Here is a 25,700-nt window from a genome sequence, read left to right as displayed (position 1 = left end):
TGTATCTTGCTTCCATAAGTGTCATCAGTGTCCACCTGAGTGAGTGAACAACAGAGATTGAAGATGATAAGCTGAAGTGAAAAACATATCCTGCTACAGGCATTCAGAACCAATGGCTGCTGCCTGATAAAGAGAAGGGGTGAGGGGTGCTCACCAGCATTTGTGGGGCCATGTCTGGGAGGCAGTAGTTCATAACATCAGTGCTGTTGGTGGGTGGACTCACACAACACAACAATCAGAAGTGTGCCACTGATACAATTAGGCACGCAAACAAAAATGAGCAAAGAGATCACTCACTGGTGAGGGGCCATATGTACAGAGATGATGAAGGCACAGCTATCATACTGGGAGGAGTAGACATAAAGTCTACCCAAGTAAGTAACTATGAAGTAGTCTATATAGCAGCCATGTGGTATGTGTGTTAGCAGGTCACAAATATCTGCATATACTTCCCACAGGTATGTCAGGAGTGCAGCAAACAGGATTGGCAGAAAGAGTATGTGTCCATTCTATATCTGCATAGCACAGACCACTGTTTGCATGCATAACACAGAGCTTCATATGTTGAAGGGTAATCAGATTCACCCTGTTCTGTCCAGTATTATATATTCACAGGCCAGACCACTGCTATGGTGATACTGTACAGACTATAAGCACCTATGGAGAGTTGTGCATTGATCCAAGGACCCATTTGGGTGGCTTCCCCATTACTAAAAGCACCAACAGTGTTCTTCCTGTGGCTGAAGCAGAAGAAGAGTTTACTGCCTCCCATCTGGCTATACCTATTATATAACAATCTAGTAGGGGTTCCCTACAGTGTCACATGTCATGGCTGGCCTTCTGATGTGTGCATGGTCCTAGGACTCAGTCAGTAGAGGCATAAGACCATCATACAGGCACAATATGCCACTAACCCTGTTGGCATGGAGATGACAGCTGTGGTACGTACCTTCCTTGAGAAAGTCATTCATCATTCTAAGTGTGTTGGTCAGACTATAGTGCCCAGGGATGATGCCATGCTCAACCTCATGAGGGCTATGGTGGGACACCTTGCTTCCATATCCACCTGTGTGCAGAGGAGAGAAAATGGCAGAATTATTACCAGGTCCAGCAGTGTTGTCTGTGGTGGGGTACAGGTACATAAGCAAAATGATCACGTTCGAGAATAGTGTCCATTCCTGTCGTAGCATTAGAAACCTAAAAGTCTTGGAGAAATTAAAAAAAGTAGGAGACCATATGGTGGTACATAGTACACAATCTGTTCCTGCAGGTCTAGGGATATCTCACTCCACTACCCCATGTTGTGGGCATTAACATCTCCCAGCCTCCAGGGGCAGGAGACCAGCAGCATCAGTACAGGACCTGTTCCTGCAGCAACACAATATCCCTGTCATCAAATGGAGTCGGTAGTCCTAACACAAAAGGTTAGCATAGTGGCTATAGATCACAGCCATGCAGTGATATCTCTTCCTAGTCCCTGCCCTACTGTGCCACCCCCCTCCTGGCCATAGTTGTGTCATGCCACTCCCTGGTCTCATACTGCCACCAATCCTCGTCACCAAAGAATATTTTATATTCCCTGCCACAAGAACCTCATCGCTGTCTGTGGTGACATGTTCCTCCCCAGTCAAGTTGTGATGTCAGCCATGTGTCATTGTGTCCCTTGTCAACTGCACAAATGACAGCTGTGATCCACTGCACTGTCCCTTCTATGTGGCACATCTGGAGATGTCTGACTTGACTGTACAGTATATCATTTAGTTAACAGTGAATCATGTCTGTTCTATGTGATTAAACATTTTTTTACCTAAGTTCATAGGTTAGTACTAGCTACCTGCCCTTTCAGGCCATTTTAAGCCTAGCCAATTACCCCATGTGAGAATCAAACCCTGCACTTTGTGTCTGTAAGGTAAACGCCTTAACTATTAGGCCAATCTCCCACCCTAGTGATACTGCACTGTTCCTGTGTGCTTGTCATAGGACCATTTTGCTGTACTGGATGCCACTGCTTTGCCTGCTCTGTCATATACTGCACTTATCAGATGAGAGGGTGTGGTGTGGCTGTTGCGTGCTATCAGCCTCACTGTCACTGCTGGATGATGTTGGTGCACTGGCTGTGAGAAGGGCAGTTGTATCAGGTCTAAAGGTGCCTCAGACAGGTTTTCTGGTCTGCATGTTTCCCGGTAATCATGGTATGGAGCATGCAGCATGCTATGAACATGTTGCTTATGGTGGCAAGGATGGACTGTAGAGCCTCCCAGACATATAGCAGCAGTGAAACAATGCCATCTGCAAGCCAAATACATGTTCAGTGATTCTGTTTTGCATAGGGGTTGTGTTGTATCTGTTGCTGGTGATGCCTTGTGGGGGTCCTTATGGGTGTCACAACTACAACTTCACTGGCTATTTTGCATCACCTGAAACAAAGTTGGTACAAATTGGGGGAGACCTGTGCACACTGTTTTTGGCTATATATTTGCTTCCCAAAGTACACATACCATCTAGGTGACCCTGTGTGGAATTTCCCTGTGCAGGAAGCAGTGCTACAGATGACTTGTATCTGATAAGTCAAAATCATAGGTACGGTTAGGTACTGTGCATAAATATTTGTCTTTTAAAATAATTTTTATAGATTTTAAATAAAAAACAAATAAACAATCAACATCAACGTATTTACAAAGTCCACAATGAGTTATTAAAATTCTAATATAACTTAGATAGCTTTGAATATAGCCCTGGTTTGGCACCTATGTCTTTGATGCAAACAGGTAACCAGTAAATGGTTCATCTTCCAGCCCATGCTTACACTTGTCAAGGGTATCAGAACTTGCCAGAGATTTGGGATGCATGGCTAGTCTTACAAAGGCCCTTGTGGTCATTAGCCTAGTAAACACCTATGAACTTATATTGAAGAGTTAATCGCTATCTAATAAATCACATAATTTTATCCAAGAATTGTAAGAGGAACTAACACTGGTGATTCTCATCTTGATTGTAGAAATTATTTTAGAAACCACACTAGCTGCATCTATATATTCAGAAATCAAAGAAGTCTTCTTCTTCCAAAGTGTTGTTATAACTTTTCTAGCAATAGCTAAAACAGACCACATCAAAGGAACTTGTGATCTTGGTATGAGTCAGGAATTGGAGCATTAAATAAAATGAATGAATTAGATAAAGAAAAATTATCACACTGTAGAGCTTGCATAAAATCATTGATTTCTTTCCAAAAACAGGTAATTATAGGACAGCTTACACAGGACTGTCTACAAGTGGGTGACCACAGTGGTGCAGCGGTTAGTGTTTCTGCCTTATAGCAAGAAGTTCTCCGGTTTGATTCTTGGTGGGTGCCTTCTGTGAGGAGTCTGAATGCCCCCCCTGTGGTCATGTGCATTTTCTCCCAGTGGCCCGATTTTCTCCCCATTTCAAAGACATGCTGCAGATGGATTGGACACACTAAATTTGCCGTGAGTGTGTGCATGTGTTTTCCTTCTGTGGAAGGTTAGGTACCAGGTTGGCAACTCGACACCATAAAATTTCCACTGCCAGTCATTCTGTTGTTGTTCTGCTGTGGTGACCCATAATGGGAAAAGCCAAAAGAAGAAGCTAGGACAGTCTACAAGCATATAAAACCAATCTTCCTTCTTTGATGAATTACTTCTTCAGCTTCTATTATCTGATTTGTTATAGATAATTCCAGTTTTATAAGGAGTTATAAATGATCTATGCAGAATTCACCATGTAAAATTTCCAATATGGAGAGGAGGTTGTTTTTGCAATTGACATCAACATTAGTCTCTTGTTATTTTCCAAGAATACCATATTATTTATTTGTGTTGAATAATCCCAATACTGTGAGTTAATACTATTATTAAAACAACTAATATTTTTATATGTTTTTCAGTAGAGGTGGTTTAGTAGTATTACTACTGGAATTAATATTATTTAAGAAATCAGTGAGATTAAGTGAATTTTTATCATGAATATCTATGTAAGCTCCAACTTTGGAAATGATAAATGTACATATATATTTGTAATTAGCCCTTGTGTATTTCATACAGCCTGACAGGTAATTGATTGATAGCTCTTCCTACTGACTTACTGTAGTCCACAGACACCAGGTGGGGGTCTTTATTGACCTGTGTGCAATATAACATACCCAGTGCTTTGGGGAAGTGGGTGATGTTATAGAAGCCATGGGTGGTGATGGTTGTCTCCCCTGGTATGCTAGGGAAATGGATATACTCATCCATATGTAGTAGTAGTGTAGCAAGAAAAATTCTGCACATCACAGGTGGTATAAAGTGATAAAGCCATGACTATTATCCAGGCTTATCCCAGGAGGAGGTACCACATTGGAAATCCCTCTGGTAGAGGTGTAATGGAGGCTGGAGTTCAGAGGGATGATGTCAGGCTGGGAAGATGGGAGATCTGAGGAGGCTTGGCTATCCTATAGGCCTTGATGGGCATGTGCTAGGAGTATTTTCTCACTGCCTGCCCAGCATTTTGTACTGTTATTAGCATGAGACAGAGGTTTTATAGACCTAGCAATAAATGCTGCAAGCTGCAAAATTACACCATTTTCCTGCCTGCGATATACTCAGTGTGTCCTCTGCTTGCCTTCCTGTATTAAGTATGGTAAGAACTGTGCATACGTTGCTATTCACAAGTACTAGAAGTCCACACATTTCTCCTACCAACACCTGTATGTTACTTCTGAACATAAAAATGGTCTTTCAGTTGCTGGTTGATAGTTGGTGGTGTGTAAACTATTGCCAGTACTGTTTACACTTGCACCACCTGCCACTGCATTGTGCCACCAGGAGTGAGGTATCAGTACTTATAGTTAAGAAATGCTGGTTTAGGAATGCTGCTGCTGTTCTGAGACCCTTTTCTTGTTGCAACTTCAACATTTCTGGGTGCTTTTGCTGTTATAGTGGTGTACAACTTACTGTGCTCCTAATGGGCTTTATGACTATCAGTCATGACCTGCATTGAGAGGTGCACATTTGCATCTCATTATGCACTCATTAGACTTCATGCCTTTATTTGCATGTCATTACACTGTCATTTGCATACCCCATTTCCCATGCTGTTTTCCTTGTTTCCCCTTTGTGCTGCCTGGCACTATGAATAGCCGCTTGCCTGCAGAGATCTACTTCCTGTGCAAAGACATGCTGCATACTACACTACTTGATGATGATCCCTGGCCAAAGTAAATAACCAAGAACTCCAAGATTTAGGAATGAAATGATAGTCAGCAACTGTTAAGTGTAAATAATAATTACTTTTACTTACTGCATTAGTAGAATCAGTGGCATTTCACTGACCTCATCAAGTTTTCACTGATGAATACATTGCCTCCATATCTGGAAGACACCAACACTTGTACAATAGTTTCTGATCAGTTACATCCTCTACCAGCAGCTGAACTGATCTATATATTTTGTATGTGTCTTTCTTTCTGAGTCTTATTTCTTCAGCGGTATTTTCACCACTTCATTAATAGCACTATCGGCACATCTTATCTGCTGGTTTTGTGTATTGTCTAGGTCACTGCACCTGGCTCTGCCTGCCTATTACATAATCACTAGGCTTTATTTCATCCAGCAGGTAGAAGTTAAAGTGACTGTGAATCCAGGTAGGTTAGCTGAAGGTTAGTTGAATAAAAAATAGCTTATATGCATGGTACAGTAGACTTTATGACTATATTTAACTATTTCCCCCGAAGCCAGACAAAAAGTGCGCAGAAATGTGGGTGCACATATTGCACCTTTTGACAAACAAGAAGTATGTCTTGCCCTGTTCTCTTCAGTTCTCTGGAAAAAGTTCCATTTAGCTCTGAAGGTCATTTGCTAAGTTTTAGTTAATTCCTTCATTCATTTTGTCATAACTCCCTTTCCACCCTTTCCTCTTACTTTTACTACTACAAGAATGTGGTTATTTATCTGTCATTGTTGATGTCTGCATAAAAATGAACATCTATAGATAACATTAGCACTTTCCAATGTAATTTATTCAGTAGTAATCAATGTCATCTGATGTAAAATATGTATAAAACAATGGACATTTATAATATTATAAAAGTTTTATCAACAATTTGTTACTTCCTTATGTAATCATTTAATAGCTTGAAGTGATTAAGCATATTAAACTATAAGGATTATTTAAGGACTGTTTTATATACTGGGTGGTATTTATAGAAATTATCACAGTAGCACTATTAGGACTTCGATGGTGTGGTCCAGTAGTGCTACAGTGACAAAAAATGATTTAGAGACATGAAAGAACTGCGCAGAATAAAAGTGAATTAGATACTCATTAAAATGTCATCATGTGGAATAGGGGACTCTATTGTCCGGCACACTGACGTCCTGCTCACCAGACTGAACAAGGAGAAGGTCACTGTAAGCTGCCTGTCAGGTGGCAGGATCCGCCACATAACACAAGCACTCAGGTCACTCCAAAGCAAGTACAAGTATGACTCTGTCATTGTCCATGCTGGTGTGAATGACCTGAGACGTACCTCCCTGGACTACATGAAAAGAGACATAGAGGAGCTCTCTGACCATGTAGCCCAGGCTGGTATGACCCTGACCTTGAGTAGCATCTTGCCCTCACCAAGAATGATGACACAGTATAAAGACAAAATGATCAGTTTCAACAATTGGCTAAAGTATTGGTGTCATTCAAAGGGGATGCAGTGTCTGTCAGCCTGGGATGACATGCTCGACAAGCCACGTTGCTTCGCTAGGGACGGCTTGCACCTGTCACCCCTAGGCTTTCGTATACTGGCCAAGGCTCTTGCCATCCCCATAGTGCCTTTTTTAGGCAAGGCTCAAAGGACAAACCCACCTCCATAGACAACCCAAGGATAAAAAAACTAAAGGTAATGCTACTCAATGCCAGAAGTCTAAACCTCAAGATGCACGCACTCGAGGCTCTCCTCAGTATGGAGAAAATTGATGTCTGTGCAGTAACAGAAACCTGGTTCAAGGCTCCTGAGAGCACCCCAGCACTACCAGGTTATAACTCATACCATGCTTTCGCCCCAAAACTCGGACCGAAGCACAAAAGGAGGGGAGTATCTATATTCATCAAAGATACCTACACCTCCAGGCTAGTGGCACTGCACGAAGCATCGGAAACCATCCATGTGCAACTAACAGCAGGCAAAACTGCCATTCAGTTTGTAGCCTGCTACAGAACACCCTCCCTATTACAGGAGCCCCACTTGGCATTCCTGAGAACACTGGAGAGTATGAAGGTCTCTCCAAACACTATGTTATTGGGTGACTTCAACTACCCAAGCATTGACTGGGAAAACTACTCAAGCCCAAACACCCTCGCCCAATGGTTCCTTGAATTTATAAACTCTAACACAATGGAACAACTGGTCACCACTCCCACAAGAGGGAATAACATACTGGACCTGGTCATCACCAACATGGGGACTCTATGTTCCACACCAGAGATAAACCCCTCATTGGTAAGATCAGACCATAAACAAATTTCCCTAGACATCCACATCCCGTCCCCACCCCCAGCCAAGGAAATCACTGTAAAGAATTTCTCAAAAGCCAACTTTGCACTTCTCAAGACTGAAGTGGAATCCTTCAAAGCCCGTGGGCCAGAGGATAATACAGCCCAATCCGCAGAACTTTTTACAAATGCATTCTATGAGCACCTGCAGGAATGCATGGATCGTGCTATCCCAAATAAAACCAAGACTCACTCCTCCAAAAACAGGAGACTGGTCTGGTGGACCCCGGCCATAAATAAGCTATACAACAGAAGGAGGAAGCTACTACATGACAGAGCAAAATCCCAACAAGGGAAGGCATCTCTGATCAGTATTAGCAAGAAACTTCGATCCCTCATAAAATCATCAAAGGCCAGCTTCGAAAGAAAAATTGCCCTAGACACTAAAGATAATCACAAGGCCTTCTTTAGTTATGTCAGGAACATGGGCAGAAACTCCCAGATATGCTCTGAATTGTTGCATAATGGTACAAAATATACTGAACCTACAGACATAGCCAACATCCTGGCAGACAGATTCAGCGAAGCTCCCCCCCCCTTCCCCCGCAAAGGAGCAAATGCCTATCGCAACTGAATGTAACCTCCCTGACATCACAGATGCACAGGTGAAAGCTGCCCTCTCCAAAGCAAAAAACACAGCATCTATGGGACCGGACGGTGTCCCAGGCTGTGTCTTACACGAGCTCCAAGAAGAACTGAACCCTCACATTAAGTCACTGTTCAAACTTAGCCTTACTACAGGATATGTACCCAAAGAATGGCGTACAGCTACAGTGGTCCCACTCCACAAAAGGTGGTGCCACAACGGACCCCGGAAACTATCGCCCCATAAGCCTGACTAGTCTGGTCTGTAAAACTATGGAGCGTATTATCATGGAACTCATAAACAAAGACGTTGGGAGCCTCCAGACACTGGACCCTACCCAATTCAGCTTTGTTAAGGGCAGATCTTGCCTCTTAAACCTAGTTGATTTCTTTGAAACAGTTACCAAAGCCATAGATGAGGGCAAGGTAGTCCACACAGCCTACCTGGACCTCACAAAATTGGGGGAGACCTGTGCACACTGTTTTTGGCTATATATTTGCTTCCCAAAGTACACATACCATCTAGGTGACCCTGTGTGGAATTTCCCTGTGCAGGAAGCAGTGCTACAGATGACTTGTATCTGATAAGTCAAAATCATAGGTACGGTTAGGTACTGTGCATAAATATTTGTCTTTTAAAATAATTTTTATAGATTTTAAATAAAAAACAAATAAACAATCAACATCAACGTATTTACAAAGTCCACAATGAGTTATTAAAATTCTAATATAACTTAGATAGCTTTGAATATAGCCCTGGTTTGGCACCTATGTCTTTGATGCAAACAGGTAACCAGTAAATGGTTCATCTTCCAGCCCATGCTTACACTTGTCAAGGGTATCAGAACTTGCCAAAGATTTGGGATGCATGGCTAGTCTTACAAAGGCCCTTGTGGTCATTAGCCTAGTAAACACCTATGAACTTATATTGAAGAGTTAATCGCTATCTAATAAATCACATAATTTTATCCAAGAATTGTAAGAGGAACTAACACTGGCGATTCTCATCTTGATTGTAGAAATTATTTTAGAAACCACACTAGCTGCATCTATATATTCAGAAATCAAAGAAGTCTTCTTCTTCCAAAGTGTTGTTATAACTTTTCTAGCAATAGCTAAAACAGACCACATCAAAGGAACTTGTGATCTTGGTATGAGTCAGGAATTGGAGCATTAAATAAAATGAATGAATTAGATAAAGAAAAATTATCACACTGTAGAGCTTGCATAAAATCATTGATTTCTTTCCAAAAACAGGTAATTATAGGACAGCTTACACAGGACTGTCTACAAGTGGGTGGCCACAGTGGTGCAGCGGTTAGTGTTTCTGCCTTATAGCAAGAAGTTCTCCGGTTTGATTCTTGGTGGGTGCCTTCTGTGAGGAGTCTGAATGCCCCCCCTGTGGTCATGTGCATTTTCTCCCAGTGGCCCGATTTTCTCCCCATTTCAAAGACATGCTGCAGATGGATTGGACACACTAAATTTGCCGTGAGTGTGTGCATGTGTTTTCCTTCTGTGGAAGGTTAGGTACCAGGTTGGCAACTCGACACCATAAAATTTCCACTGCCAATCATTCTGTTGTTGTTCTGCTGTGGTGACCCATAATGGGAAAAGCCAAAAGAAGAAGCTAGGACAGTCTACAAGCATATAAAACCAATCTGCCTTCTTTGATGAATTACTTCTTCAGCTTCTATTATCTGATTTGTTATAGATAATTCCAGTTTTATAAGGAGTTATAAATGATCTATGCAGAATTCACCATGTAAAATTTCCAATATGGAGAGGAGGTTGTTTTTGCAATTGACATCAACATTAGTCTCTTGTTATTTTCCAAGAATACCATATTATTTATTTGTGTTGAATAATCCCAATACTGTGAGTTAATACTATTATTAAAACAACTAATATGTTTATATGTTTTTCAGTAGAGGTGGTTTAGTAGTATTACTACTGGAATTAATATTATTTAAGAAATCAGTGAGATTAAGTGAATTTTTATCATGAATATCTATGTAAGCTCCAACTTTGGAAATGATAAATGTACATATATATTTGTAATTAGCCCTTGTGTATTTCATACAGCCTGACAGGTAATTGATTGATAGCTCTTCCTACTGACTTACTGTAGTCCACAGACACCAGGTGGGGGTCTTTATTGACCTGTGTGCAATATAACATACCCAGTGCTTTGGGGAAGTGGGTGATGTTATAGAAGCCATGGGTGGTGATGGTTGTCTCCCCTGGTATGCTAGGGAAATGGATATACTCATCCATATGTAGTAGTAGTGTAGCAAGAAAAATTCTGCACATCACAGGTGGTATAAAGTGATAAAGCCATGACTATTATCCAGGCTTATCCCAGGAGGAGGTACCACATTGGAAATCCCTCTGGTAGAGGTGTAATGGAGGCTGGAGTTCAGAGGGATGATGTCAGGCTGGGAAGATGGGAGATCTGAGGAGGCTTGGCTATCCTATAGGCCTTGATGGGCATGTGCTAGGAGTATTTTCTCACTGCCTGCCCAGCATTTTGTACTGTTATTAGCATGAGACAGAGGTTTTATAGACCTAGCAATAAATGCTGCAAGCTGCAAAATTACACCATTTTCCTGCCTGCGATATACTCAGTGTGTCCTCTGCTTGCCTTCCTGTATTAAGTATGGTAAGAACTGTGCATACGTTGCTATTCACAAGTACTAGAAGTCCACACATTTCTCCTACCAACACCTGTATGTTACTTCTGAACATAAAAATGGTCTTTCAGTTGCTGGTTGATAGTTGGTGGTGTGTAAACTATTGCCAGTACTGTTTACACTTGCACCACCTGCCACTGCATTGTGCCACCAGGAGTGAGGTATCAGTACTTATAGTTAAGAAATGCTGGTTTAGGAATGCTGCTGCTGTTCTGAGACCCTTTTCTTGTTGCAACTTCAACATTTCTGGGTGCTTTTTGCTGTTATAGTGGTGTACAACTTACTGTGCTCCTAATGGGCTTTATGACTATCAGTCATGACCTGCATTGAGAGGTGCACATTTGCATCTCATTATGCACTCATTAGACTTCATGCCTTTATTTGCATGTCATTACACTGTCATTTGCATACCCCATTTCCCATGCTGTTTTCCTTGTTTCCCCTTTGTGCTGCCTGGCACTATGAATAGCCGCTTGCCTGCAGAGATCTACTTCCTGTGCAAAGACATGCTGCATACTACACTACTTGATGATGATCCCTGGCCAAAGTAAATAACCAAGAACTCCAAGATTTAGGAATGAAATGATAGTCAGCAACTGTTAAGTGTAAATAATAATTACTTTTACTTACTGCATTAGTAGAATCAGTGGCATTTCACTGACCTCATCAAGTTTTCACTGATGAATACATTGCCTCCATATCTGGAAGACACCAACACTTGTACAATAGTTTCTGATCAGTTACATCCTCTACCAGCAGCTGAACTGATCTATATATTTTGTATGTGTCTTTCTTTCTGAGTCTTATTTCTTCAGCGGTATTTTCACCACTTCATTAATAGCACTATCGGCACATCTTATCTGCTGGTTTTGTGTATTGTTTAGGTCACTGCACCTGACTCTGCCTGCCTATTACATAATCACTAGGCTTTATTTCATCCAGCAGGTAGAAGTTAAAGTGACTGTGAATCCAGGTAGGTTAGCTGAAGGTTAGTTGAATAAAAAATAGCTTATATGCATGGTACAGTAGACTTTATGACTATATTTAACTATTTCCCCCGAAGCCAGACAAAAAGTGCGCAGAAATGTGGGTGCACACATTGCACCTTTTGACAAACAAGAAGTATGTCTTGCCCTGTTCTCTTCAGTTCTCTGGAAAAAGTTCCATTTAGCTCTGAAGGTCATTTGCTAAGTTTTAGTTAATTCCTTCATTCATTTTGTCATAACTCCCTTTCCACCCTTTCCTCTTACTTTTACTACTACAAGAATGTGGTTATTTATCTGTCATTGTTGATGTCTGCATAAAAATGAACATCTATAGATAACATTAGCACTTTCCAATGTAATTTATTCAGTAGTAATCAATGTCATCTGATGTAAAATATGTATAAAACAATGGACATTTATAATATTATAAAAGTTTTATCAACAATTTGTTACTTCCTTATGTAATCATTTAATAGCTTGAAGTGATTAAGCATATTAAACTATAAGGATTATTTAAGGACTGTTTTATATACTGGGTGGTATTTATAGAAATTATCACAGTAGCACTATTAGGACTTCGATGGTGTGGTCCAGTAGTGCTACAGTGACAAAAAGTGATTTAGAGACATGAAAGAACTGCGCAGAATAAAAGTGAATTAGATACTCATTAAAATGTCATCATGTGGAATAGGGGACTCTATTGTCCGGCACACTGACGTCCTGCTCACCAGACTGAACAAGGAGAAGGTCACTGTAAGCTGCCTGTCAGGTGGCAGGATCCGCCACATAACACAAGCACTCAGGTCACTCCAAAGCAAGTACAAGTATGACTCTGTCATTGTCCATGCTGGTGTGAATGACCTGAGACGTACCTCCCTGGACTACATGAAAAGAGACATAGAGGAGCTCTCTGACCATGTAGCCCAGGCTGGTATGACCCTGACCTTGAGTAGCATCTTGCCCTCACCAAGAATGATGACACAGTATAAAGACAAAATGATCAGTTTCAACAATTGGCTAAAGTATTGGTGTCATTCAAAGGGGATGCAGTGTCTGTCAGCCTGGGATGACATGCTCGACAAGCCACGTTGCTTCGCTTAGGGACGGCTTGCACCTGTCACCCCTAGGCTTTTGTATACTGGCCAAGGCTCTTGCCATCCCCATAGTGCCTTTTTTAGGCAAGGCTCAAAGGACAAACCCACCTCCATAGACAACCCAAGGATAAAAACTAAAGGTAATGCTACTCAATGCCAGAAGTCTAAACCTCAAGATGCACGCACTCGAGGCTCTCCTCAGTATGGAGAAAATTGATGTCTGTGCAGTAACAGAAACCTGGTTCAAGGCTCCTGAGAGCACCCCAGCACTACCAGGTTATAACTCATACCATGCTTTCGCCCCAAAACTCGGACCGAAGCACAAAAGGAGGGGAGTATCTATATTCATCAAAGATACCTACACCTCCAGGCTAGTGGCACTGCGAAGCATCGGAAACCATCCATGTGCAACTAACAGCAGGCAAAACTGCCATTCAGTTTGTAGCCTGCTACAGAACACCCTCCCTATTACAGGAGCCCCACTTGGCATTCCTGAGAACACTGGAGAGTATGAAGGTCTCTCCAAACACTATGTTATTGGGTGACTTCAACTACCCAAGCATTGACTGGGAAAACTACTCAAGCCCAAACACCTCGCCCAATGGTTCCTTGAATTTATAAACTCTAACACAATGGAACAACTGGTCACCACTCCCACAAGAGGGAATAACATACTGGACCTGGTCATCACCAACATGGGGACTCTATGTTCCACACCAGAGATAAACCCTCATTGGTAAGATCAGACCATAAACAAATTTCCCTAGACATCCACATCCGTCCCCACCCCCAGCCAAGGAAATCACTGTAAAGAATTTCTCAAAAGCCAACTTTGCACTTCTCAAGACTGAAGTGGAATCCTTCAAAGCCTGTGGGCCAGAGGATAATACAGCCCAATCCGCAGAACTTTTTACAAATGCATTCTATGAGCACCTGCAGGAATGCATGGATCGTGCTATCCCAAATAAAACCAAGACTCACTCCTCCAAAAAACAAGAGACTGGTCTGGTGGACCCCGGCCATAAATAAGCTATACAACAGAAGGAGGAAGCTACTACATGACAGAGCAAAATCCCAACAAGGGAAGGCATCTCTGATCAGTATTAGCAAGAAACTTCGATCCCTCATAAAATCATCAAAGGCCAGCTTCGAAAGAAAAATTGCCCTAGACACTAAAGATAATCACAAGGCCTTCTTTAGTTATGTCAGGAACATGGGCAGAAACTCCCAGATATGCTCCGAATTGTTGCATAATGGTACAAAATATACTGAACCTACAGACATAGCCAACATCCTGGCAGACAGATTCAGCGCAAACTCCCCCCCCCAAAGGAGCAAATGCCTATCCCAACTGAATGTAACCTCCCTGACATCACAGATGCACAGGTGAAAGCTGCCCTCTCCAAAGCAAAAAACACAGCATCTATGGGACCGGACGGTGTCCCAGGCTGTGTCTTACACGAGCTCCAAGAAGAACTGAACCCTCACATTAAGTAACTGTTCAAACTTAGCCTTACTACAGGATATGTACCCAAAGAATGGCGTACAGCTACAGTGGTCCCACTCCACAAAAGGTGGTGCCACAACGGACCCCGGAAACTATCGCCCCATAAGCCTGACTAGTCTGGTCTGTAAAACTATGGAGCGTATTATCATGGAACTCATAAACAAAGACGTTGGGAGCCTCCAGACACTGGACCCTACCCAATTCAGCTTTGTTAAGGGCAGATCTTGCCTCTTAAACCTAGTTGATTTCTTTGAAACAGTTACCAAAGCCATAGATGAGGGCAAGGTAGTCCACACAGCCTACCTGGACCTCACAAAATTGGGGGAGACCTGTGCACACTGTTTTTGGCTATATATTTGCTTCCCAAAGTACACATACCATCTAGGTGACCCTGTGTGGAATTTCCCTGTGCAGGAAGCAGTGCTACAGATGACTTGTATCTGATAAGTCAAAATCATAGGTACGGTTAGGTACTGTGCATAAATATTTGTCTTTTAAAATAATTTTTATAGATTTTAAATAAAAAACAAATAAACAATCAACATCAACGTATTTACAAAGTCCACAATGAGTTATTAAAATTCTAATATAACTTAGATAGCTTTGAATATAGCCCTGGTTTGGCACCTATGTCTTTGATGCAAACAGGTAACCAGTAAATGGTTCATCTTCCAGCCCATGCTTACACTTGTCAAGGGTATCAGAACTTGCCAAAGATTTGGGATGCATGGCTAGTCTTACAAAGGCCCTTGTGGTCATTAGCCTAGTAAACACCTATGAACTTATATTGAAGAGTTAATCGCTATCTAATAAATCACATAATTTTATCCAAGAATTGTAAGAGGAACTAACACTGGCGATTCTCATCTTGATTGTAGAAATTATTTTAGAAACCACACTAGCTGCATCTATATATTCAGAAATCAAAGAAGTCTTCTTCTTCCAAAGTGTTGTTATAACTTTTCTAGCAATAGCTAAAACAGACCACATCAAAGGAACTTGTGATCTTGGTATGAGTCAGGAATTGGAGCATTAAATAAAATGAATGAATTAGATAAAGAAAAATTATCACACTGTAGAGCTTGCATAAAATCATTGATTTCTTTCCAAAAACAGGTAATTATAGGACAGCTTACACAGGACTGTCTACAAGTGGGTGGCCACAGTGGTGCAGCGGTTAGTGTTTCTGCCTTATAGCAAGAAGTTCTCCGGTTTGATTCTTGGTGGGTGCCTTCTGTGAGGAGTCTGAATGCCCCCCCTGTGGTCATGTGCATTTTCTCCCAGTGGCCCGATTTTCTCCCCCATTTCAAAGACATGCTGCAGATGGATTGGACACACTAAATTTGCCGTGAGTGTGTGCATGTGTTTTCCTTCTGTGGAAGGTTAGGTACCAGGTTGGCAACTCGACACCATAAAATTTCCACTGCCAATCATTCTGTTGTTGTTCTGCTGTGGTGACCCATAATGGGAAAAGCCAAAAGAAGAAGCTAGGACAGTCTACAAGCATATAAAACCAATCTGCCTTCTTTGATGAATTACTTCTTCAGCTTCTATTATCTGATTTGTTATAGATAATTCCAGTTTTATAAGGAGTTATAAATGATCTATGCAGAATTCACCATGTAAAATTTCCAATATGGAGAGGAGGTTGTTTTTGCAATTGACATCAACATTAGTCTCTTGTTATTTTCCAAGAATACCATATTATTTATTTGTGTTGAATAATCCCAATACTGTGAGTTAATACTATTATTAAAACAACTAATATGTTTATATGTTTTTCAGTAGAGGTGGTTTAGTAGTATTACTACTGGAATTAATATTATTTAAGAAATCAGTGAGATTAAGTGAATTTTTATCATGAATATCTATGTAAGCTCCAACTTTGGAAATGATAAATGTACATATATATTTGTAATTAGCCCTTGTGTATTTCATACAGCCTGACAGGTAATTGATTGATAGCTCTTCCTACTGACTTACTGTAGTCCACAGACACCAGGTGGGGGTCTTTATTGACCTGTGTGCAATATAACATACCCAGTGCTTTGGGGAAGTGGGTGATGTTATAGAAGCCATGGGTGGTGATGGTTGTCTCCCTGGTATGCTAGGGAAATGGATATACTCATCCATATGTAGTAGTAGTGTAGCAAGAAAAATTCTGCACATCACAGGTGGTATAAAGTGATAAAGCCATGACTATTATCCAGGCTTATCCCAGGAGGAGGTACCACATTGGAAATCCCTCTGGTAGAGGTGTAATGGAGGCTGGAGTTCAGAGGGATGATGTCAGGCTGGGAAGATGGGAGATCTGAGGAGGCTTGGCTATCCTATAGGCCTTGATGGGCATGTGCTAGGAGTATTTTCTCACTGCCTGCCCAGCATTTTGTACTGTTATTAGCATGAGACAGAGGTTTTATAGACCTAGCAATAAATGCTGCAAGCTGCAAAATTACACCATTTTCCTGCCTGCGATATACTCAGTGTGTCCTCTGCTTGCCTTCCTGTATTAAGTATGGTAAGAACTGTGCATACGTTGCTATTCACAAGTACTAGAAGTCCACACATTTCTCCTACCAACACCTGTATGTTACTTCTGAACATAAAATGGTCTTTCAGTTGCTGGTTGATAGTTGGTGGTGTGTAAACTATTGCCAGTACTGTTTACACTTGCACCACCTGCCACTGCATTGTGCCACCAGGAGTGAGGTATCAGTACTTATAGTTAAGAAATGCTGGTTTAGGAATGCTGCTGCTGTTCTGAGACCCTTTTCTTGTTGCAACTTCAACATTTCTGGGTGCTTTTTGCTGTTATAGTGGTGTACAACTTACTGTGCTCCTAATGGGCTTTATGACTATCAGTCATGACCTGCATTGAGAGGTGCACATTTGCATCTCATTATGCACTCATTAGACTTCATGCCTTTATTTGCATGTCATTACACTGTCATTTGCATACCCCATTTCCCATGCTGTTTTCCTTGTTTCCCCTTTGTGCTGCCTGGCACTATGAATAGCCGCTTGCCTGCAGAGATCTACTTCCTGTGCAAAGACATGCTGCATACTACACTACTTGATGATGATCCCTGGCCAAAGTAAATAACCAAGAACTCCAAGATTTAGGAATGAAATGATAGTCAGCAACTGTTAAGTGTAAATAATAATTACTTTTACTTACTGCATTAGTAGAATCAGTGGCATTTCACTGACCTCATCAAGTTTTCACTGATGAATACATTGCCTCCATATCTGGAAGACACCAACACTTGTACAATAGTTTCTGATCAGTTACATCCTCTACCAGCAGCTGAACTGATCTATATATTTTGTATGTGTCTTTCTTTCTGAGTCTTATTTCTTCAGCGGTATTTCACCACTTCATTAATAGCACTATCGGCACATCTTATCTGCTGGTTTTGTGTATTGTCTAGGTCACTGCACCTGACTCTGCCTGCCTATTACATAATCACTAGGCTTTATTTCATCCAGCAGGTAGAAGTTAAAGTGACTGTGAATCCAGGTAGGTTAGCTGAAGGTTAGTTGAATAAAAAATAGCTTATATGCATGGTACAGTAGACTTTATGACTATATTTAACTATTTCCCCCGAAGCCAGACAAAAAGTGCGCAGAAATGTGGGTGCACATATTGCACCTTTTGACAAACAAGAAGTATGTCTTGCCCTGTTCTCTTCAGTTCTCTGGAAAAAGTTCCATTTAGCTCTGAAGGTCATTTGCTAAGTTTTAGTTAATTCCTTCATTCATTTTGTCATAACTCCCTTTCCACCCTTTCCTCTTACTTTTACTACTACAAGAATGTGGTTATTTATCTGTCATTGTTGATGTCTGCATAAAAATGAACATCTATAGATAACATTAGCACTTTCCAATGTAATTTATTCAGTAGTAATCAATGTCATCTGATGTAAAATATGTATAAAACAATGGACATTTATAATATTATAAAAGTTTTATCAACAATTTGTTACTTCCTTATGTAATCATTTAATAGCTTGAAGTGATTAAGCATATTAAACTATAAGGATTATTTAAGGACTGTTTTATATACTGGGTGGTATTTATAGAAATTATCACAGTAGCACTATTAGGACTTCGATGGTGTGGTCCAGTAGTGCTACAGTGACAAAAAGTGATTTAGAGACATGAAAGAACTGCGCAGAATAAAAGTGAATTAGATACTCATTAAAATGTCATCATGTGGAATAGGGGACTCTATTGTCCGGCACACTGACGTCTTGCTCACCAGACTGAACAAGGAGAAGGTCACTGTAAGCTGCCTGTCAGGTGGCAGGATCCGCCACATAACACAAGCACTCAGGTCACTGTACAAGTATGACTCTGTCATTGTCCATGCTGGTGTGAATGACCTGAGACGTACCTCCCTGGACTACATGAAAAGAGACATAGAGGAGCTCTCTGACCATGTAGCCCAGGCTGGTATGACCCTGACCTTGAGTAGCATCTTGCCCTCACCAAGAATGATGACACAGTATAAAGACAAAATGATCAGTTTCAACAATTGGCTAAAGTATTGGTGTCATTCAAAGGGGATGCAGTGTCTGTCAGCCTGGGATGACATGCTCGACAAGCCACGTTGCTTCGCTAGGGACGGCTTGCACCTGTCACCCCTAGGCTTTTGTATACTGGCCAAGGCTCTTGCCATCCCCATAGTGCCTTTTTTAGGCAAGGCTCAAAGGACAAACCCACCTCCATAGACAACCCAAGGATAAAAAAACTAAAGGTAATGCTACTCAATGCCAGAAGTCTAAACCTCAAGATGCACGCACTCGAGGCTCTCCTCAGTATGGAGAAAATTGATGTCTGTGCAGTAACAGAAACCTGGTTCAAGGCTCCTGAGAGCACCCCAGCACTACCAGGTTATAACTCATACCATGCGTTTCGGCCCCAAAACTCGGACCGAAGCACAAAAGGAGGGGGAGTATCTATATTCATCAAAGATACCTACACCTCCAGGCTAGTGGCACTGCACGAAGCATCGGAAACCATCCATGTGCAACTAACAGCAGGCAAAACTGCCATTCAGTTTGTAGCCTGCTACAGAACACCCTCCCTATTACAGGAGCCCCACTTGGCATTCCTGAGAACACTGGAGAGTATGAAGGTCTCTCCAAACACTATGTTATTGGGTGACTTCAACTACCCAAGCATTGACTGGGAAAACTACTCAAGCCCAAACACCCTCGCCCAATGGTTCCTTGAATTTATAAACTCTAACACAATGGAACAACTGGTCACCACTCCCACAAGAGGGAATAACATACTGGACCTGGTCATCACCAACATGGGGACTCTATGTTCCACACCAGAGATAAACCCCTCATTGGTAAGATCAGACCATAAACAAATTTCCCTAGACATCCACATCCCGTCCCCACCCCCAGCCAAGGAAATCACTGTAAAGAATTTCTCAAAAGCCAACTTTGCACTTCTCAAGACTGAAGTGGAATCCTTCAAAGCCCGTGGGCCAGAGGATAATACAGCCCAATCCGCAGAACTTTTTACAAATGCATTCTATGAGCACCTGCAGGAATGCATGGATCGTGCTATCCCAAATAAAACCAAGACTCACTCCTCCAAAACAGGAGACTGGTCTGGTGGACCCCGCCATAAATAAGCTATACAACAGAAGGAGGAAGCTACTACATGACAGAGCAAAATCCCAACAAGGGAAGGCATCTCTGATCAGTATTAGCAAGAAACTTCGATCCCTCATAAAATCATCAAAGGCCAGCTTCGAAAGAAAAATTGCCCTAGACACTAAAGATAATCACAAGGCCTTCTTTAGTTATGTCAGGAACATGGGCAGAAACTCCCAGATATGCTCTGAATTGTTGCATAATGGTACAAAATATACTGAACCTACAGACATAGCCAACATCCTGGCAGACAGATTCAGCGCAAACTCCCCCCCCCTTCCCCCCCAAAGGAGCAAATGCCTATCCCAACTGAATGTAACCTCCCTGACATCACAGATGCACAGGTGAAAGCTGCCCTCTCCAAAGCAAAAAACACAGCATCTATGGGACCGGACGGTGTCCCAGGCTGTGTCTTACACGAGCTCCAAGAAGAACTGAACCCTCACATTAAGTCACTGTTCAAACTTAGCCTTACTACAGGATATGTACCCAAAGAATGGCGTACAGCTACAGTGGTCCCACTCCACAAAGGTGGTGCCACAACGGACCCCGGAAACTATCGCCCCATAAGCCTGACTAGTCTGGTCTGTAAAACTATGGAGCGTATTATCATGGAACTCATAAACAAAGACGTTGGGAGCCTCCAGACACTGGACCCTACCCAATTCAGCTTTGTTAAGGGCAGATCTTGCCTCTTAAACCTAGTTGATTTCTTTGAAACAGTTACCAAAGCCATAGATGAGGGCAAGGTAGTCCACACAGCCTACCTGGACCTCACAAAAGCCTTCGACACAATACCCCACTCGAGCATCATAAATGAGCTTACCAGCTTAAAAATCAACCCCTATATCACAAGATGGGTTGCAAACTGGCTCAGAGATAGAACCCACATGGTCAGAATTGCAGGTGCCATGTCCGAATCCAAACCAGTTACAAGTGGCGTCCCACAGGGCTCAGTTCTGGGACCTCTCTTGTTCAGTATATACTTCTCTGAGGTTCAGGCTAACACGGGGGGATTATGGCTGACAAAGTTCGCAGATGACTGCAAACTGGGGGCCATAATCGAATCTCCAGCTGACACAAGCATCCTCCAAAAGGGTCTCACAGAGATGGATGCTTGGTGCCAGAGCCACGGCCTCAAGCTAAATGCTAAAAGTGCATAGTCATCCCTTTGGGAAAAACAAGGTGCCCACAAATTACCACATAGGTGGTAATCCATTAAGTACGGAAGAAGTAATTAGAGATTTGGGGACCAACGTAGATAGTAATCTCTCCTTTGATAATTACGTTGCCAAAGTGGTTAGAAAGACCTTCTATATAGCCCACCTTATCACGAAAGGGTTCGCATCTAGATCAAGAGAGGTTATTGTGCCCCTCTACTCATCACTCATCAGGCCCATAATTGAATACAATGCCCCTTTTGGGATGTACCTTACCCGACAGCTGCAGCAACTGGAGAGACCCCAAAAGTACCTCACCAAGAGGATCATGGGCTACAAACAGATGTCCTATGCAGCTCAACTAAAGAAACTCCAGCTCTACTCAGTTGCTTACCGCCTACTCAGAGGCGATCTATGCCTGACATACAAAGCCATGTCAAACCCAGAATTAATGGACACGCTCCACCTCAAAAAATCCAAGTCCCTTAGAGCTACACACTCCAGGGACCTAAACCTCAGCACAAAAATAAATAGGACATGCTGGAGGGACAGATTCATTTCCCAGAGGCTCCCTTCACTCTGGAATAGAATCCCAATTCATGTTAGACATAGCCCCTCGCTGACCCTCTTTAAGCGAAATCTGGACGTGTGGATGGGAAATCGCAAATTCACCCCTGGGATCTCTTCTGTGTCCCTGCTAGACAGAGGCACAGTAAACTAATCTTAAAAGGGTACCTTCTGTGACCTACTTTACAGAGGCACAGTACGCTAATCTAATAGGGAGGTGGAAGCAAAATACACTCTGGCTAGGCTTATAAATGCCCTAGGGCAGATAGCCTAGTATCTACCTATGAACCTATGAACCTATGTCACTGATTTGAACAAAGTACAGTTAGATGTAACTGTGCTATTGTTCCCTCTACTAACCAAAACAACACTGTTGTACAAGTGCGTGCATGAACACACACACACACACACACACACACACACACACACACACACACACACACACACACACACACACAAAACCTTGCTAGTTACCTGCTGTGATGTTAACTCTCCTGCTCCTGCCATTGGGTACATACTACCAAACAATGGTGTACCTGCTTATCTCATTCCTGCTAAAATAGCATCTTAGAGCTTGTCTTTAAATTGCTCTAGCATGCTATTTCAATCCTAGTGAAGGGCTCTGAGGAAGTACATATGACTAATTTGTATTAGACTGCGACATTTAACTGTGACATTGTCCAGCAAGACCACTGTAATGTTATATGCTGGAGCCTTCTTACCACCTTAGCACTACATCAGTCTTTGCATTGTTCCCTCATAACGCACTGAGTCATTCTACTACAAACATGATTGTGCTCTGCTTTTTTGTTTCTAAATACCCTCTTTCTTTGTTCCCATGAAAGCTGCAAGGCTGGAGTACAAGGAATTTTTGTTATGGAGATGACAATAAATTTTATGTAGATCTATAAATATTGTTCTCTGCATTTTTGCCCTTTTTAACTGGAATTTCTTAAGTTGTGGTATCCACATCCATGCTTATAAGTCACACAAGATTCCTGCACTGACCCTGTGGGCAGTCTCCACTATTAATGGAGTTTACTTTGCAAGTAGGGGATGGAAGTAGATTGCCAAGCCTTTCCTCCATATCATACACAGACACAGAGTGCACACCTATGAACAATTTAGAGTTGTCAATTCAGTTCCTGCATGTCTTTAGGACATGGGAAAAAACAAAAGCAAATGGAAAAACCCAAGCAAATACAAGGAGGACTTGTAACCTCTCCACAGAAAGCATCCCTGCTCAGAATCAAACTACAGAACGTTTGGCCACTGTGCCCCAAACCTGTGTTATAGTTTGGTATTAAAATGTTAAAACAGATTATAATAGTTTTAAAAATGGCCTTAATATTGTCCTTTTTATTTTGCAGGTCTCACCAACTGGGAAGCCAGTGAATGTGTACGAACTGAGACTGTCAGACGAATTTTGTTTTGGAAGAAGAGAACAGTGAGAACAAGATGTGAAACAAATAAACTTTCTGAGAAATATGATGGTAGGATTAGGATAAGTTAAGCTTAACTATTTTAGTGCGAATATGTGTAAAATAATGTGTGTGTGTATATATATATATATATATATATATATATATATTTGACTTGTCACAATCTATCTGTATTATTTGAAACATATTAGAGCCATAAGAATTGAATTGGTAACTATTTTGAAATACATAAAAAACAGAAACTAGTGGTCTTAAAACTTCGTTGATGAGCTCAGTCACAATAATTTCCAAAAATCATGAAACCCACGTAGTGTTCCAAAGCAACAAGCCTTTATTTGTCACAGACAAGTGATCCTCAGTAACAAAAAATCCAAAATACTTTGCAATGTTAAACATATCCGCTTTTATATACTTAGAAGTAGGTGTGGAAAATATATGTATTGTTTCATTTTAAACCAGCCTTTTCCAGGCAAACAATATAAACAGGGCCGTAAAAGTGCATACCATACCACAATGTACATTTTTAAATAACTAATTTGTTTATGCAATGATATATTCTTCATGGTTAATGTTACATATTTTGTTAAATGGATTTTTTTCTTCAGAATACCTGGTTGGCTAAATGGTTTATTTGCTTATACCTGCAGTTTCAGTCTTTTTATGATAGTAATGAAAAAGCACTATATGGTGTTGGGGGTAGTCTACTCTTATGGGAGAGGACCACATTCTGGATATCTGTGTGCAATTCCTTATAATTCTTACAGAAGGAGGTATATCATTTTTGAGAATGCTTCTTTCTAGATTTACTAATTTTGCTACATTATTTTTATACCCTATGTTTCTTGATGGAACTAGTACTGGACCACAATTATTTCACTTTTAATTGTAAGTATTATAAACAGTTGAAGGAATTTGCTCTGGGTTCTTCTGTAGCACTTTCTTTTACTCATTTGGTTTTAGGTTGATGAGAAACTACTTATTTAAAAATGTTAGTCAGAAAAGAAATATAAAGATGTATAAACAATTAGTCGATAATTTATGTTTTATATGGAGAGATGAAAGAGATTTAAAGATTTTTGTGGTGGAATTAAATAATACTTCAATTTTTTGGGGAATTTACAATTGGGAGTGTAAGTAGTATAGTGCAGTTTCTATATACAGAAGTGACGATGTCAACAGATTTAAGTAAATTTATTAATAAAGTACATAGAAAAAATATTTTTGCTAACAGTTATATGAATTATAGTAGCAACTACCCTTGCTTTGTGAAATCCAACATTCCTAGAGAGCAAACAATGAGTTCCTATGTTAATTTCAAATGGCAATGAATTTAAATTGAAAATTGATTTTGTAGTTTGATTATTTGCAGAAAGAGGTTATAACATAGATTTCTTTAAAAAAAATTGGTGTAAAAGTGATTTTAACTAGAAACACTTGGCTTCCTCCAATTTTAACACATAGGTTGTCTGATAAACAAGTTAAATACTAATGAAAATGATTTATTTTAGAAATTACTACAAATAGTTCTAGTATTAAGAACTGTATTTATAACAATTGAAATATTATTAAAACAAATTCAGACTTACATAAGTGTTAGGAGAATTATCATGGTATATATATATATATATATATATATATATATATCAGAAAGGGAAAACATTAAAAAGTTTATTACAAGCTGATAGCATGAAAGTTAGTTTGCCATTTATCAATGAAGCATTAGGCACATATAAATGTGGAACTTATAGTAGGTGTTCCTATGTATTTGAAGGGCCTTTAGTTGATTTAAAGTATTTGGATAGAACTATACCTATAAGACATCATTATAACTGTAAATTTATGGGTATAGCTTACTTAGATGTCTGTGACAAATGTTTTATGTAGGTATGACCACCTGTAGGATGAGCATTAGGATATATAAACACCTTATGAATAAAGATACAAATAATGCTCTTTTTAAACATACCCTTCAATGCCCAAAGTTAAATCAAGGTAAACAGAGATGTTATTTCTGTTATTGATCATGAACCACGTGATTTTTGGGAAGGCAATTATAAGAATGCTTTAGAAGTTAGAGAAACTGGGTGGCAGATGGAACTAAATGTTGATAAGTTTCTTGGCTTAAATGAAATAATAAAAATTAAATATTTTTTGAAAGCCACAGGGTTGAAGAAGTGAAAATGATGTTTATTTGAATATAGACATTAGATGTTTTTAGAATTATGTGTTAGTTATATTAATATCTTAGATTTTGCTTCACTTTTTTACAATGTGATCTTCAAGAATGTGTTTGTATCTTTAAGGGAACACACACAGTTACAATGATTTTTTTTCATTGTAGTTAGTGATTAAGAAGTGTATTTAAGAGCAAATAGTTAAGGGAATAGTATTCTGAATAAATTACTAGTATTTTTAGAATGAAAGCACTAAATATATTTATTATCTAGTTTGG

The 25,700-nt window shown here is 40.5% G+C and overlaps 1 protein-coding gene across 2 annotated transcripts in view; it reads left to right on the top strand.

The window, feature by feature from the left end:
• C6 (complement C6) overlaps positions 1-25,700 on the top strand; it is a 745,556-nt gene that overhangs the window by 467,492 nt on the left and 252,364 nt on the right. For both annotated transcript variants that reach the window (XM_044069804.1, XM_044069796.1), the window contains exon 9: positions 23,177-23,299. In XM_044069804.1, coding sequence (XP_043925739.1) covers positions 23,177-23,299 — 123 coding nt within the window. The remainder of the gene's footprint in view (positions 1-23,176; positions 23,300-25,700) is intronic.

The sequence above is a fragment of the Protopterus annectens genome, chromosome 1.part0, assembly GCF_019279795.1.
Source record: "Protopterus annectens isolate FY-2018-M chromosome 1.part0, PAN1.0, whole genome shotgun sequence".
NCBI lineage: Eukaryota > Metazoa > Chordata > Ceratodontiformes > Protopteridae > Protopterus > Protopterus annectens.
The sequence above is the reverse complement of the archived record's forward strand: the minus strand, read 5'-3'. Positions and strand labels throughout refer to the sequence as shown.